The sequence below is a fragment of the Oncorhynchus mykiss genome, chromosome 15 (assembly GCF_057628025.1).
Source record: "Oncorhynchus mykiss isolate SJ-2025 chromosome 15, ASM5762802v1, whole genome shotgun sequence".
Lineage (NCBI taxonomy): Eukaryota > Metazoa > Chordata > Actinopteri > Salmoniformes > Salmonidae > Oncorhynchus > Oncorhynchus mykiss.
This window is the reverse complement of record NC_143036.1, coordinates 51,043,845-51,058,163: the sequence shown is the minus strand read 5'-3', so window position 1 is coordinate 51,058,163 and position 14,319 is coordinate 51,043,845. Positions and strand designations below refer to the sequence as shown.

The 14,319-nt window shown below is 47.4% G+C and overlaps 1 protein-coding gene across 18 annotated transcripts in view; it reads left to right on the top strand.

The window, feature by feature from the left end:
- Positions 1-578: 578 nt before the first annotated feature.
- Positions 579-14,319, top strand: part of celsr1a (cadherin EGF LAG seven-pass G-type receptor 1a) — a 130,173-nt gene continuing 116,432 nt past the window's right edge. For 15 of the 18 annotated variants that reach the window (XM_090200252.1, XM_090200253.1, XM_090200254.1 and 12 more), the window contains exon 1: positions 586-4,424. In XM_090200252.1, the coding sequence (XP_090056378.1) occupies positions 878-4,424 (3,547 nt within the window). In that variant the 5' untranslated portion in view covers positions 586-877. Of the gene's footprint in view, positions 4,425-14,319 lie in introns of all 18 variants that reach the window. The other 3 variants (XM_036944459.2, XM_090200256.1, XM_036944454.2) reach the window with 2 other exon arrangements.

The following is a 14,319-nucleotide window of genomic DNA, read 5'->3' as shown; positions in this document are numbered from 1 at the left end:
CTAAAATCGCCACTGGAATGAACTAAAGCGGCATTCATTACAAATAGGTGCAACGGACACTTTTTTCGTTAAACAAGGCTACATTGACATGGATACCAACATAAATGGTAGGATGGAGGAAGCTATGGATTATAATCTAATTTCAATGGATGATCTGGAGAGTTATGCATATTCTGAAAATAGATCATCCATAAACTGACCATAAATGTGTATAATATAACTCCATAATACAAATCCAAGCACATGGGCCAAATCTAAATCAATCAATTATTTTCAACTATTTATTCAGAATTGATATGCAAATGTTGAGCTCTAGACTACTAACCATGACAATAGCGATTCATTGTCCAAATAGCTTAATAATAACCTTTTCCAATAGATGGTTGTGTGCTAATGTACCATTTTCCCCAGGTGACAAACACAATACACAACTTTAATCTCTAAACATCGGGGAAAGTTTGAATAACACCAAACTAGTTTCATAACAAAGTTCTAGTGGTCCTCAAACACACAACGCGCGTGGTAACAAGCTCTCTATTGTCATGGCAATGGTCCGAATGCGCATTCGTCAACAGCTCAGGACACTTCCGAATGTCCATGAGAAAGATCCCCTGCGAAAGTGTCCGGGTGAGCCGAACACAGCAGGTCTATGTTAATCAGCTCTCAGAGGAGGGGGAGCGGTGGAGCCATTTTGTCGTCATTTAAAACTTTGCTCGTAGATTCATGTGACTGCGCTCCGTGGATACTATGGATAATAAGTGTCGTTTCCACTTTAAATCTTCACCATGAAGGATAAAAGAAAAAGGGAGAGGGATAGTTAATGCTTTGGTGGAGATGTTTCGATTAAATTGAATGGGATTTGTTGGAGTTTAAAACCATGGAATTACCGATGTATTGGATCTGGGTTTGTGTTCTATTCAATGTGCCCTTGCTGGGATGTTTCGAGCTACACCTTTCGGAGACGTTACAAACTGGGACCGTTTTGGCAAATTTGTCCCTGGGGCCCGGTTGGACTTACAAAATCGACAGGACTTTAACTCCTAAATACATTCAGAACTTTTTACAAGTGGAATGGCAAGAAGGAGCTCTCCGTGTGTACCGAAAAGTGGATTGTGTGCGTTTATTGATGAACCCGGTGCCTGTCTATATCAGGATAGGGTCGTTGACGTCTGAAAATTTTGTTTTGACACATTTCAATACATTTGTACACGGACAAGACTGTTTTATCAAATACAAGAGAAAGAGCACAATAGGTAAACTCGACATTCACATCAGTTACCTTTCCAAACTGGAAGCAACTTCCTGCTTATCCGCAGGTAATTTGCTTGTGAATGTAACAAAACTTTTGCCTGCCTTTACGCGAAATACCAATTTTTCTGCCTCCTCATGTACTACTGGGAAAGACTTGAGAGCAGTTTTTAAACATGGCAATCTATTGCTGGACGAAGACTACTGTTTGGGACACGGAGAGGTGCATTTGCATTGTACACTGCGTGCTCTGAGTGACCGGAGCGTCCGCGTCTCCGTGCGCGTGAGTTTGCGGTTGGTGACGGTGGTTGAGGGAGAGACCCATGGGCAGTTATCATCATCACACACCACCCAGATTGTGCCTGGCAAATGGAACCACCGAAAACGGAGAAATGTGAACACACCTCCCCAGTTTCAGCTCCCCAACTACCAGGTGTCTGTTCCCGAGAATGAACCATCAGGGACCCGCGTCATCACACTGAAGGCCACTGATCCGGATGATGGAGAGGCCGGTAGAATAGAGTATGGAATGGAGGCCCTCTTTGACAGCAGATCCAACGACTTTTTTGTAATAAACCCTCAGACAGGTGCTATTACAACAGTGCAGCCTTTAGACAGAGAGGTCAAAGACACACACGTCTTCAAAGTAATGGTAACAGACAACGGCTCCCCGCGGCGCTCAGCCACGTCTTACCTCACCGTGACGGTCAGCGACACCAACGACCACGGGCCGGTGTTCGAGCAGACTGAATACCGGGTAACCATACGGGAGAATGTAGAGGTGGGCTTTGAGGTCATGACCATAAGAGCCACCGACGGAGACGCACCCTCCAACGCCAACATGGTCTATAAAATCGTCAACGGCGACGGAGTGAACGCGGGTTTTGAGATCGACCCGCGCCACGGGCTAGTGAGGATCAGAGAGCGGCCCGACAGAGAGACCATGTCCCAGTACCAGCTGATCGTGGAAGCCAACGACCAGGGGAAAGACCCTGAACCCCGGAGCGCCACGGCCACCGTCAACATCTCTGTAGAGGACGAGAACGACAACTACCCCCAGTTCAGTGAGAAACGTTACGTGGTCCAAATCCCTGAGAACGTGGCCGTCAACTCTAAAGTCACCCAAGTTCAGGCCACGGACAAAGATGAGGGGAACAATGCTAAGGTCCACTACAGCATCATCAGTGGCAATGTAAAGGGACAGTTCTACATCCACTCTCCCACTGGGGTCATCGATGTCATTAATCCCCTGGATTACGAGATGATTAGGGAGTATAATTTACGGATTAAAGCTCAGGATGGTGGCAGGCCTCCGTTGATCAACGGGACTGGGATGGTGGTGGTCCAGGTGGTTGACGTAAATGATAACGCTCCTATGTTCGTCAGCACGCCGTTTCAATCCACTGTGCTGGAGAATGTGGCCATTGGCTACTCAGTAATCCACATCCAGGCTATAGATGCTGATTCTGGGGATAACGCCCGTCTGGAGTACCATCTCACCGACACCTCCCCTGGTTTCCCCTTCACCATCAACAATAGCACTGGGTGGATCACGGTCGCCACGGAGCTCGACAGGGAAACCACCGAGTTCTATACCTTCGGCATGGAAGCAAGGGATTGTGGGACGCCTGCAATGTCATCCTCAGCCAGCGTGAGCATCACGGTCCTAGATGTGAACGACAACATCCCGACCTTCACAGAGAAGGTGTATTCTCTGAAGATTAATGAGGATGCTGTGGTGGGGACCAGTGTGTTGACAGTGACAGCCGTTGACAGGGATGTAAATAGTGTGGTAACCTATCAGATCTCTAGCGGAAACACCAGGAATCGTTTTGCCATCACCAGTCAGAGTGGAGGCGGGCTCATCACCTTGGCGTTACCCTTAGACTACAAACAGGAGCGCCAGTACGTCCTGACGGTAACTGCTTCGGACGGCACACGTTTTGACATGGCACAGGTGTTCATCAACGTCACGGACGCCAACACACACCGTCCCGTGTTCCAGAGCGCCAACTACCAGGTGATGATTAGCGAGGACCGGCCCGTGGGGTCCATTGTGGTCATCATCAGCGCCACCGACGAAGACACGGGTGAAAACGCTCGCATCACGTACATCATGGAGGACAACGTCCCCCAGTTTAAGATCGACCCCGACACGGGCGCCATCACCACCCAGATGGAGATAGACTACGAGGACCAGGCGTCGTACACGCTAGCCATCGTCGCCAGGGACAATGGCATTCCTCAGAAGTCCGATACGACCTATGTGGAGATAATAATCCTGGATGCCAACGACAACACACCTCAGTTCCTACGGGACATGTATCAGGGGACTGTATTTGAGGACGCACCCGTTTACACCAGCGTGCTCCAGATATCTGCCTCCGACAGGGACTCCGGGTCCAACGGCAGGCTGAGCTACACCTTCCAGGGTGGAGATGACGGGGAGGGGGACTTCTTCATCGAGCCCTACTCTGGCATCATCAGAACAGCCAGGAAGTTAGACAGAGAGAACGTGCCTGTGTATACCCTGAAGGCCTTCGCTGTGGATAAGGGGATTCCTCCTCTCAAAGCAGCGGTGGACATCCAGGTGTCTGTGCTGGATATCAACGACAATGCGCCCGTGTTCGAGAAGGACGAACTGTTTATCTACGTGGAGGAGAACAGCCCCGTCGGTTCCGTCGTGGCTCGGATCAGCGCCACCGACCCAGATGAGGGAACCAACGCTCAGATCATGTACCAGATCGTAGAGGGGAACATCCCAGAGGTCTTCAAGCTGGACATCTTCAAAGGCGATCTCACCGCCCTCACGGACCTCGACTACGAGTCCAGAACCGAGTACGTTATTGTGGTCCAGGCCACATCCGCTCCGCTCGTCAGCCGGGCCACAGTCCACATCCGTTTAGTCGACATCAATGACAACGACCCGGTTCTGCAGAACTTTGAGATTATCTTCAACAACTATGTGACCAACAAGTCCAATAGTTTCCCCTCAGGGATAATCGGGAAGGTACCTGCCCATGACCCAGACGTGTCGGATAAACTCCACTACAGTTTTGAGTCGGGGAATGAGCTGAACCTGCTAGTGCTGAATGCAGTCACGGGGGAACTGAAGCTCAGCAGAGACCTGGATAACAACAGACCTCTAGAGGCCCCCATGACTGTCTCTGTCTCAGGTAAGAGCACCTCAAATGTATACATGCAAACGGGTGATCCGCTTATTACCATGTCTTATTATTATTATTAACTATAATTACCTGTCTTATTACCTAAAGAAAACGCCTTGTTCATAAATCATATTCTTCTGGACTTGTATTTAGAGGTGTAAAAAAGGCCTATTTTCCTGCTGGCAGAGTTGAATGAGTAAGCAAAATAATTTATTCAAGATGGCTATCTCAGTGGTGATTTGCGTGGTCTGGTATGACCCGAGAGTTGAATGAAATGAAGTGAAGAAGCATTTGAAAGTAAGCTATTTTGGGTTTTCCGCTCTTTCCGGTCAACTGAAATAGTTTGCTGCTTGCAGAGTGGAATAAGTGTAAGAAATATATGTGAGAGAGAAAATAGATATTATATCTATCGTCTGGAACTATGTGTAGTTGACTGCGTGTTCTATGGAAGCAACGCAGAGCTTAGGCCCTAGCCGAAGTGCTGTATATGTTTAGTGAGTGGTAGTTGGAAGGTGTAAGTGTCTGGTTCTACCGTTTTATACTGTTTCTGTGATACTGTATTGTGGTGGTTGCCTGGGTTCATAAAAGGTGCTATTATACCAGGTGCTCTTATTTTTGAACCAATGTTGTTTTTTTCACTGCAGAAATGCGGTTTGCACATATCAACATTATAGCACGCCTTCTTCAAGAAACTCACCTTAGAAGTGAACAGCTTGTGTTGGCCCCTTTTTTCACTTAGGTTAGCAGGAATGGCTAAATGTGATGATCAAAACTGGGGCAAAGTCTGTCTCACGCATTCACGCACAGAAATAGTTCTCCGTGCTTTACATAGCCTTAGTCAGCAGGTCGTGCTGGGTGATTTTGCTGCAATTTCGGTTAAAACGAGGAGTCCTTTTTTTGCTGATTGTGTTGTACAGCCCATACAGTTTAGTGTAATAAAAGTAAGATGGGTTATCTGCATTTGTCGGTAAGTCACGCAGAAAGAATTTGGGTGAAAGATGTCCTCTTATACAGCAGTATACTTTGTTCTGTTAAATGACACATTACACTAATCCAAACACCCATAGCTCACACCCTCACAGAGACACTGTGGTAGAGGTTATTTCAACTGTAATATAGAGCATTGATGTTATACAGGCCTTCGTATTGACTTGTTTGAGGCAGTAAGTGGGAGAGAGGCATCCTATCCCCATGAGAGAATTGTCATATTGACAGCTGTTTGTGTCATTGTGAAGGCTTTTCTTTCAAATCAAGTTCCCCGATATGGCAAACTGCCCAGCACCTTAAGTCTCGCTCTCACTCTCTCAATCCATCTCTTTCTATTTACCAAGAATGAAACCTCCCTATGCCTTTCCTTCTCAACCTCTCTCATAATTAGTTATCTCGGTGACTTGTCTTTTTCGGTGTAACAAAAGACTGTCTGTCCAGAGGCTCGTGGTCACTAGTGGACCTTCTTTCGCATTCGCCGATAACAATTGGGACTCTTGAGATCTCCTTGACAATGCTGACCCCCTGCTGTCCCTCGAGGGGCACCCCTGCCCCCTCCATCACACCATCAGAATAATGCATCTTACACAAACATTCCGACCCCCGACCTCCCTCCTCACTACTCTAGACACACCGTGATGTCAAATGTTAGGTAACCATTAACACTGGTGCTCTGACCTCTCAACCCCAGGCCCAGGGGAGTCTAGGGACAACAGGAGACCAGACTGAGACAGACACCAACAGCCTGCTCCTGGCTTCCTTCATTAATGAAACACTAGCCCTTCTCTCTCTTTCTCTGTGAGATAATGACATGGCTCAAATTCATTCAGAGCTTTTTGTTGGAAAATGAAGGCCCAATATTAGGAAACAAATGTTTGTTCCTAAGAACAATGATATTATTAGTTAAATTTGATCTCCTGGGCACAGAGATGGGCATAGTAGGGGTGGCTACTGATGTGTGAAATTGAACATTGTTTGAATTAGATATCTATCTAAGATGTCTCTTTCTGTCAATTCACCCAGTTCACCCACAATTCACCCAGCTCTCAAAATCTGTTTAAATTGACCAAATTGTATTTCTCAAAAACAGGGCAAGAACAGAACAGGTGTTTTATTCTACCAACAGAAAGGGATTGAAATGGTTTATCTAACCTCCCTGAAAGGCCAGCAGCCTGTCAGATATCCCCCAGATAACACAGGTTAACATTCTAGTCACAACACCACTCTGTCTCTCCCCTTAGAACAACACCGATGAGGCATGGTAGGGGCTGAGTGTTCCCACTGTAATGCAATATCTCTTATCTGGCTAGCTCAACATTCAGCAAGCTTTTCCCTCCGAATTTAGCTCTCTCGTTTTATTCACCATAGTCTTAATAAAAGAAGAGCCATTGACTTGACTATCTAATGTTGACTGTCTAATGACTATCTCCTCAGGCTTCGGTCCTGATACCTAAAGTATTTCTAAGGCCCAGTATACAGAGTTCTGTCTGTGTTATATAAGCTGTCTGTTTGTGTGGCCCTCTGGGCATAATAGAGACGAGGGATGGATGGTGTTACTCTTCTGTAGGCCAACTTTGTGAGATGTACCTTAATAATGATTTGGAGTGATTGGTGCTAAATCATCATTTCCACTTGGCCTCTCTCTCTCTCTCTCTCTCTCTCTCTTTCTTCTTTTGGAGGTAAGGAGGGCGGGGCGAAGGGAGGGAGAGCTTGCAGTGTGCCGCTACATGCACCCACTCCTTCGTTCTCCCTGGGGGCCTTTTAGCTCGCGCCGCCTAGGTTTGGCCCTCGACCCCACTCTGTAGGAGCTACGTAGTTTTCTCTCCCCATCTCTCGTTCTCTCTACAGTCTCATTTTCTCTTCCTCTTGCTCTCTCTCTTTTTATCTCACTTTCTCTGAGGTTTCTCTCCATAGCACCCAGAAGAGGTTTACCGTTTCATGTAAGTCCCATAGTAGTCAGATTTCTGGAGGAACCTAAGAGGTTTAATTTGATTCACATGAGGTCTCTACTGCAGCAGCATGAATACGATAATAAGTTGAGATGTTTTAGTATGTTAGGTGCTGAATACGTCTTACAAGAGGTTTGCTAAAGGAAAGGACTAAAGTAAGGAGATGTGTGTGTGTGTGTGTGGGGAAAGAGGAGAGTGTGCCCCCTGTCCAGTTGTGCCAGTGTGTATCCCAGCCCTACCTGTCACAATACTACCACTGCTGCCACTGACTGCACTCAACCAGCTGCAACAGAGAGAGGGGGTTATTGGTGTGGCGGAGCTCCTTCCTTTGTCTACACACAACCTCTGACCCCTAACTCTGATGGATGTCCTAACAATGTCCGGAGAGGCTCGTAGAGATGACTCACTACCTATACAGGTGCTGCCTAGAGCAACATTGGCCTGGTCCCAGATCTGTTTGTGTTGTACTGCCAACTCCTTGTGACCATAAGTGTTGGCTATACAGCACACACCGATCTTGGACCAGGCTTTAGTTTAGAATGAAGATAGACACATGACAGATTGGATCTGTCTGTTATGAGATTGATGGTTTTGTTGACATTTCGTGTGATGTAAGTCATCCACTATTTATAGACCAGATTGTGTTTACATGTTTATTCGCGTGATGTGGTGGTATATTAGTCTTGGCACTGAAAGTAACTGATATTAGCAAAGCAACTCCCTGGTCATTCCTAAGACATTACAACCTTCTCTCTCCCCTCTTGTCCTCCCTTCCTTCTATAACTCTCTATAATCTCTCTCTCTCTCTCTCTCTCTCTCTCTCTCTTTCTCTCTTTCTCTCTTTCTCTCTCAGTGCATGCTGGGAGTTTGAGTGTTTGGTGTAGAGGGCTCTGCCCTATCTTCTTTTCTTGATTCTGTTCTTGGTCTTTCTTTCAATGTTATTTTCTATGGTGGAAGGTTAATGCACTATTTGTTTTAGTGGAATCCACAGTTTTTTTCAAAGTTAGGGTGGAAGAGGACAGAGTTAATTTCCTGGGGTTTGGAAGGTGTCGTGTGCGCGATGGCTTCTCAGCCTAGCGCGGAGGAGATGCTGTCGATACGGCATGGATTCAGGTGTGTTCCTGAGAATGGAGTTAAAGAGGGTTCTGCTCGCAGTCGGAAAATAGGTAGGAGCTGAATTTATACATTCCGCTTCCAGAATGAACAAAGCTGTGGTTGTGTTCATGAAAAGAGCAAATTTGGTTGGTAGGCTAATTGCTAGTGCAATATTTGTAAGGGGTGTGTTGGTGCCAATTCTGCCTCTTCCATTTCGACAAAGGTGGTTGTTGCAAATTTGCCTCTGTTTATTACGGATGATCAAATCAGGAAAGAGCTGAGTCGTTTTGGTAAGTATGCTAGCGGTTTTCGTGTACTGTCAACAGGCTTTCAGGCAGATGCCATTAAGCACGTTGTTTCGTTCCGGAGGCAAGTGTTTATGTTTCTGAACAACAATGAGCAACAGTTAAATGTGCATTTTAAAGTGAGGCATGGGGAGGGGCTCTATGCAGAGTTTGCCAGCACAGATAGTCTATGGTGTTTTGAGTGTGGGGATTTGGGGCATAAGAGCTTTGCATGACAACATAAAGGCCGTAGACAAGGTGAGGGTACAAGCGCCAGTGGGGGATATCGAGGTCAACACGCAGGGGGCAATGAGATGCAGACAGCAGAGGCTGGGTCTAGTCATGCCAGGGATGGTGGTGTAGATGAGGCTGGGTCTAGTCATGCTATGGATGGGTCTGGGTCTAGTCATGCCAGGGATGGTGGTGTAGATGAGGCTGGGTCTAGTCAGGCTAGAGATGGTGGTGTAGATGAGGCTGGGTCTAGTCAGGTTATGGATGGTGGTGTAGATGAGGCTGGGTCTAGTCAGGCTAGAGATGGTGGTGTAGATGAGGCTTGGTCTAGTCATTCTATGGATGGTGGTGTAGATGAGGCTGGGTCTAGTCAGGCTAGAGATGGTGGTGTAGATGAGGCTGGGTCTAGTCATGCCAAGGATGGTGGTGTAGCTGAGGCTGGGTCTAGTCATGCTATGGATGGTGGTGTAGCTGAGGCTGGGTCTAGTCATGCTATGGATGGTGGTGTAGATGAGTCTGGGTCTAGTCAGGTTATGCTTGTGGATGAGTAGAGTATTGAGGGGAAGTGTAAGAGACTGGAGGGGAGGAGGAGGGTGTCAAAAAAGGGGGAGAAGAAAGGAGGTGGGAGGGGAGAGGCCGGTGTGGTCAAAGGCACCATGGAACCTTTGCCTGGTGCTGGGTGGGGGGGTTGATGAGGTTTTTTTTCTGACTCCTCTTCAATGAGTCCGGAGCGGACAACCAGTCAAGCAGAGGGGTCAAAGTACACATTTAGGGAACTGACAAGGTGCCTGAATGAGACCAAGGGGAAAAAAGTTATCCTTGAAGCCTTTTTTTCTGATCCGAGAAAGTTTGTAATATCAGTACAACATGCTATGGAAAATTAGGGGCATGGTGTCTGTCCTCTCACCCAGGAAACGGTTTAGGTTGAGGAAGTGGGTCACAACAGTGCGTAAGGGTCTACCTTCAGACACTGTTTAGATGTATAGTTTATTTTTGGCACTGGGGCTTTTGAGCTTTGCTATTGGTCTCTTTCTTTGCTGTCTTTCTCCCACTTCTTATGGAGACTCTTCGGGTAGGCTCGCTCTATGTAAATGGTGCCAGAGATGTGGGAAAGAGGAGTGTGTCGGGTGAAAATGTAATATAAAAAAAGTGCAGTTGTTTCTGCAGGAGACACACAATGATGTGGTGAATGAAGTTGATTGTGGGCTCTGGTGGAAAGGGGCAAGTATGTTGAGCCATGGGACACATTTTAGTGCAGGGGTGGCAGGCTGAGTCCTTTTTTTACTGGGTCTGTCTGTAAAACTTTGCTCAAAGGCGGTGGGTAGGCTGCTTGTTGTAAAAGCAGAAATTAACAACATGGGTTTTGTCTTTATAAATGTTTATGCGCCTAACACAGGGGGAGAGAGGGGGGGATCTATTTGGGTGTCTTAGACAGGAACCCTCACAGGTAGCTCCTGAGGAGACGCTGGTGGTCGGCGGGGACTGGAACTGTACAATGGATTTTTACGAAAGACAGAAATGGGGAAGAGCCTCATTCAGTGTCAGTGGGAGTGTTAAGGGACATAATAAATCTGTTCGACCTAGTGGATGTTTGGAGAACTAGACATCCTGACACAAGACAGTATACATGGGTGAAGGTCTTTGGGGCTAGGGTGAGTGCAGCCCAACACAAGACAGTATACATGGGTGAAGGTCTTTGGGGCTAGGGTGAGTGCAGCCCGACTTCAACGTTTTTACTTGTCCAGGAATCAGAGCAATAGGCTGTTGGGTGCTACCATTCTCCAGGTGGGTTTTTCAGATCACCACATAACCATGGCTTGGCTGTCTATTTCGCCAGGGCCCAGGTAGGCCTCCTATTGGAAGTTTAATGTAAAGCTCTTACAAGATTCCACTTTTTGCTTAGGTTTCCAGACCTTTTGGGAAAGGTAGGGTCAGCGAAGAGAGGAGAATGAGTCTCTGAGTCAATGGTGGGATGTGGGGAAAGTCCAAATTCGTCTTTTCTGTCAACAGTATAAAGCTCTCTCATCCTCAGAGGCTAGGAGAGTATCAAGGAGATGGATGCTCCCAGCTCCTTCTTCTTTGGTTTGGAAAGACAGAGCAGTGAAGCCAAGGGTATGCATTGTCTACGGCTGTCTGATGGGCGGGTGACCTCTGTGGTGGGAGAGATGCGGGAGCGAACTGTGGAGTTATATACTGAGTTGTATAGGGCAGAAATGTGTGATCCTATGAATGCTCAGGTCTTGTTCGCATAACTCCCTAAAGCTCTCTCTGGCACAGAGGGATGAAATGGACATTCCTCTGTTGTCCCATGAACTGGCAGACGCAGTAACTCAGATGTCCCCCGGTCGTGCACTGGGGGTTGATGGACTCCCAGTGGAGTTTTCAAAAAAAAAAAAATTCTGGGGAGATTTGCCGATGAGCTGCCGTCGTGCGGCTCTGACTCTCCTGCCCAAAAAGTGGACTTGTGTGAACTGGAGGCCCGGGGCATTGCTCTGTGCGGGCCACAAGATATTTGCCAACGTCCTCTCTGACAGACTGAAGTCCCATTTGGACTCGATAGTACATAAGGACCAAACATATTGTGCACCGGGACGCTCAATTACGGACAACTTGTTCTTAATCAGGGACATGTTGGACTTGTCGAGAGGTTCTAATGTGAACTTTGGACGTCTCTTTAGATCAAGAGAAGGCTTTTGATTGAGTGGACCATGAGTATCTGTTTAATGTGATGTTTGGGTTTGGGAAGTTTTTTGACCTGTGTGAAGCTGTTGTATGCTGGGGCATCATGTATGGTCAAGGTGGGAGGGTGGCTCAGCAGGCCAGTCTGGGTGAGACGGGGCATTAGAAAGGATGCCCTCTATCGGGGCAGTTATATACACTAGCCATTGAGCCTTTTATCGGCCTGCCAAGCAGGAGACTGCAGGGAGTGTGCTGGACAGGCATGGGTGTAAACTGTCTGTCCTCAACTGCTCGCAGACCTGCAACGCAAGCTGGTCGGCTTTTTCTGGTCGGGCTATCACTGGCTGTGGGCAGCAGTGTTGTACATGACCGTCCACGAAGGAGGACAGGGCCTGGTGGAACTGGAGAGAAGGGTGGCTGCTTTCCGACTATAGGCGGTGCAGAGACTGCTGAACAATACTGATGTTGGCTGAAGGGAACCAGCATGTGGACTGCTGAGGTGAGCTGGCGGATTAGGGTTGGGATTTTTACTCTGCAGTGCTGAGGGCCTGGCAGTTGCTGAGGGCCTGGCAGCTTCCAAGGTCAACATGAGAAGGGGGTGTGGAGCCTGGGCTGTGGGTGTGGGAGGAGCCTATCTTCCACAACCCAGCCATTCTTTTGAGATCGGGTTCAGTCGGCCACCCTGCAGAGGCGACTGATGGTAGCGGGCTTACTAAGGCTGGGTGACCTGCGACTGCTGGAAAAGGAGGGGTGGAAACCCCTGGAAGTCCTGGCACAACAAACAGGAATGACTCTTAGGCTGCTGGAGAGATTCCTGGAGGAGGTCCAGGAGGCACTGTCTGAGCCGGTAAGGGGGGTGTTTGAGCGACCGAAGGGGGAGGGGCCACCAATGTTTCTGCCACGGCAGGTGACGGCAGAGACTGGGGACTGGCAAGGGGGTCTGGAGGACATGTTCAAATCTAACACTCCGAGCCTGGGGGAGTTTGAGGAGGTGGTAGGTAAAGCCCTCTACAACCTCTGTATCAAGGTGAGGAACATTAGGAGCCTACCAGGAGTGAAGGCACATCAGTGGCAGGGGGTATGTGGGGAGGAGAGTATGGTGGGTTTTAGATGGAGGGGGCTCTACAAGCCCCCAGCACCAAAGAGGTCAGGGGACCTCCAGTGGAGGGTTCCACATGGAGCCCTGGCCACAGCTGGTTGGCACGGGTTGAACCAGGAGTCGGGCTGGGGTGTCCTTTCTGTGTTACGAGAGAACACTGTGATTCATGTGTTTTCTGTGTGCACCAGGTTAATGCCATTAATGTCTCTGTTGGAATGTCTGTGTGAGAGGTTGGGGGTGGGTTTTACTGTTGGGATGTTTATAATGGGGTACAGGTATTCAAATAAGGAAAAGGCCAAATGTGTTTTGTTGAATTTTCTGTTTGCCCAGGCAAAGTTGGCTATTTGGATAACAAGGTGGGGGAATAGCAGACCCTTTACTATTATTTAATGGGATGGTCTCTGCGTGCCTTAGGTTAGAATTTGAGTTCTATAAAATAAAAAAGTGTGGATATGTTTCAGGAGATGTGGTGTGTTGGGGGGCTGCCTGTACAGCTGGGGAAGATGTATTGGATATACGGTTATAGAAGTTGAGTTTTCTGTTTGTTATTGTGATATGTGGTGTTTTGTATCGTGTGGCAGAGGGAAAGGTGAGTATGGTACATGTATGCAGTACAGGATATATTTTGGTGTTTTATTTTAAGGGGGGGCGGTGGTGGGTGGTGAGGTTTTAATACAATTAGAATGTTTCAATAAAGAAACATTGTAATTGTATTAAAACCTGGTTTGGAGGCTATGTCTGTCCTTGGTGTCTATAGAAACTGTTATTAGATTACAGGAACAGTCTGGGTCTCACACACACAGGCACATTGCTCTGAAACTCACAGACACCAGGCTATGCCTAGAATCCCCACAGCAGCCAAGGGAAGAAATAAAGCTCCCCATAACTCGCGGGTTGGGACCAAGCCTAGAGTATTTCAATCCTCGTATTTCATCGTTACAATATTACATTTGATTAACTTAAACAGAACCAAATAAGTATAATGCATTCAGAAAGTATTCAGACCCCCTTTTCCACATTTTGTTACGTCACAGCCTCATTCTAAAATGTATTAAATTGTTTTTTTCCCTCAACAATCTACACACAATAACCCATAATGACAAAGCAAAAACATATGTAAATATTACATTTACATAATTATTCAGACCCTTTATTCAGTACTTTGTTGAAGCACCTTTGGAAGCGATTACAGCATGACGCAACAAGCTTGGCACACCTGTATTTGGGGAGTTTCTCCCATTCTTCTCTGCAGATCCTCTCAAGCTCTGTCAGGTTGGATGGGGAGCATCGCAGCACAGCTATTTTAAAGACTCCAGAGATGTTAGATTGGGTTCAAGTCCAGGCTCTGGCTGGGCCACTCAAGGACATTCAGAGACTTTCGCCCCAGTCTGAGGTCCTGAGTGCTCTGAAGCAGGTTTTCATCAATGATCTCTCTGTAGTTTGCTCCGTTCATCTTTCCCTCGATCCTGACTAGTCTCCCAGTCCCAGCCGCTATAAAACATCCCCACAGCATGATGCTGCCACCCCTATGCTTCATAATAGGGTTGGTCCCAGGTTTCCTCCAGATGTGACGCTTGGCA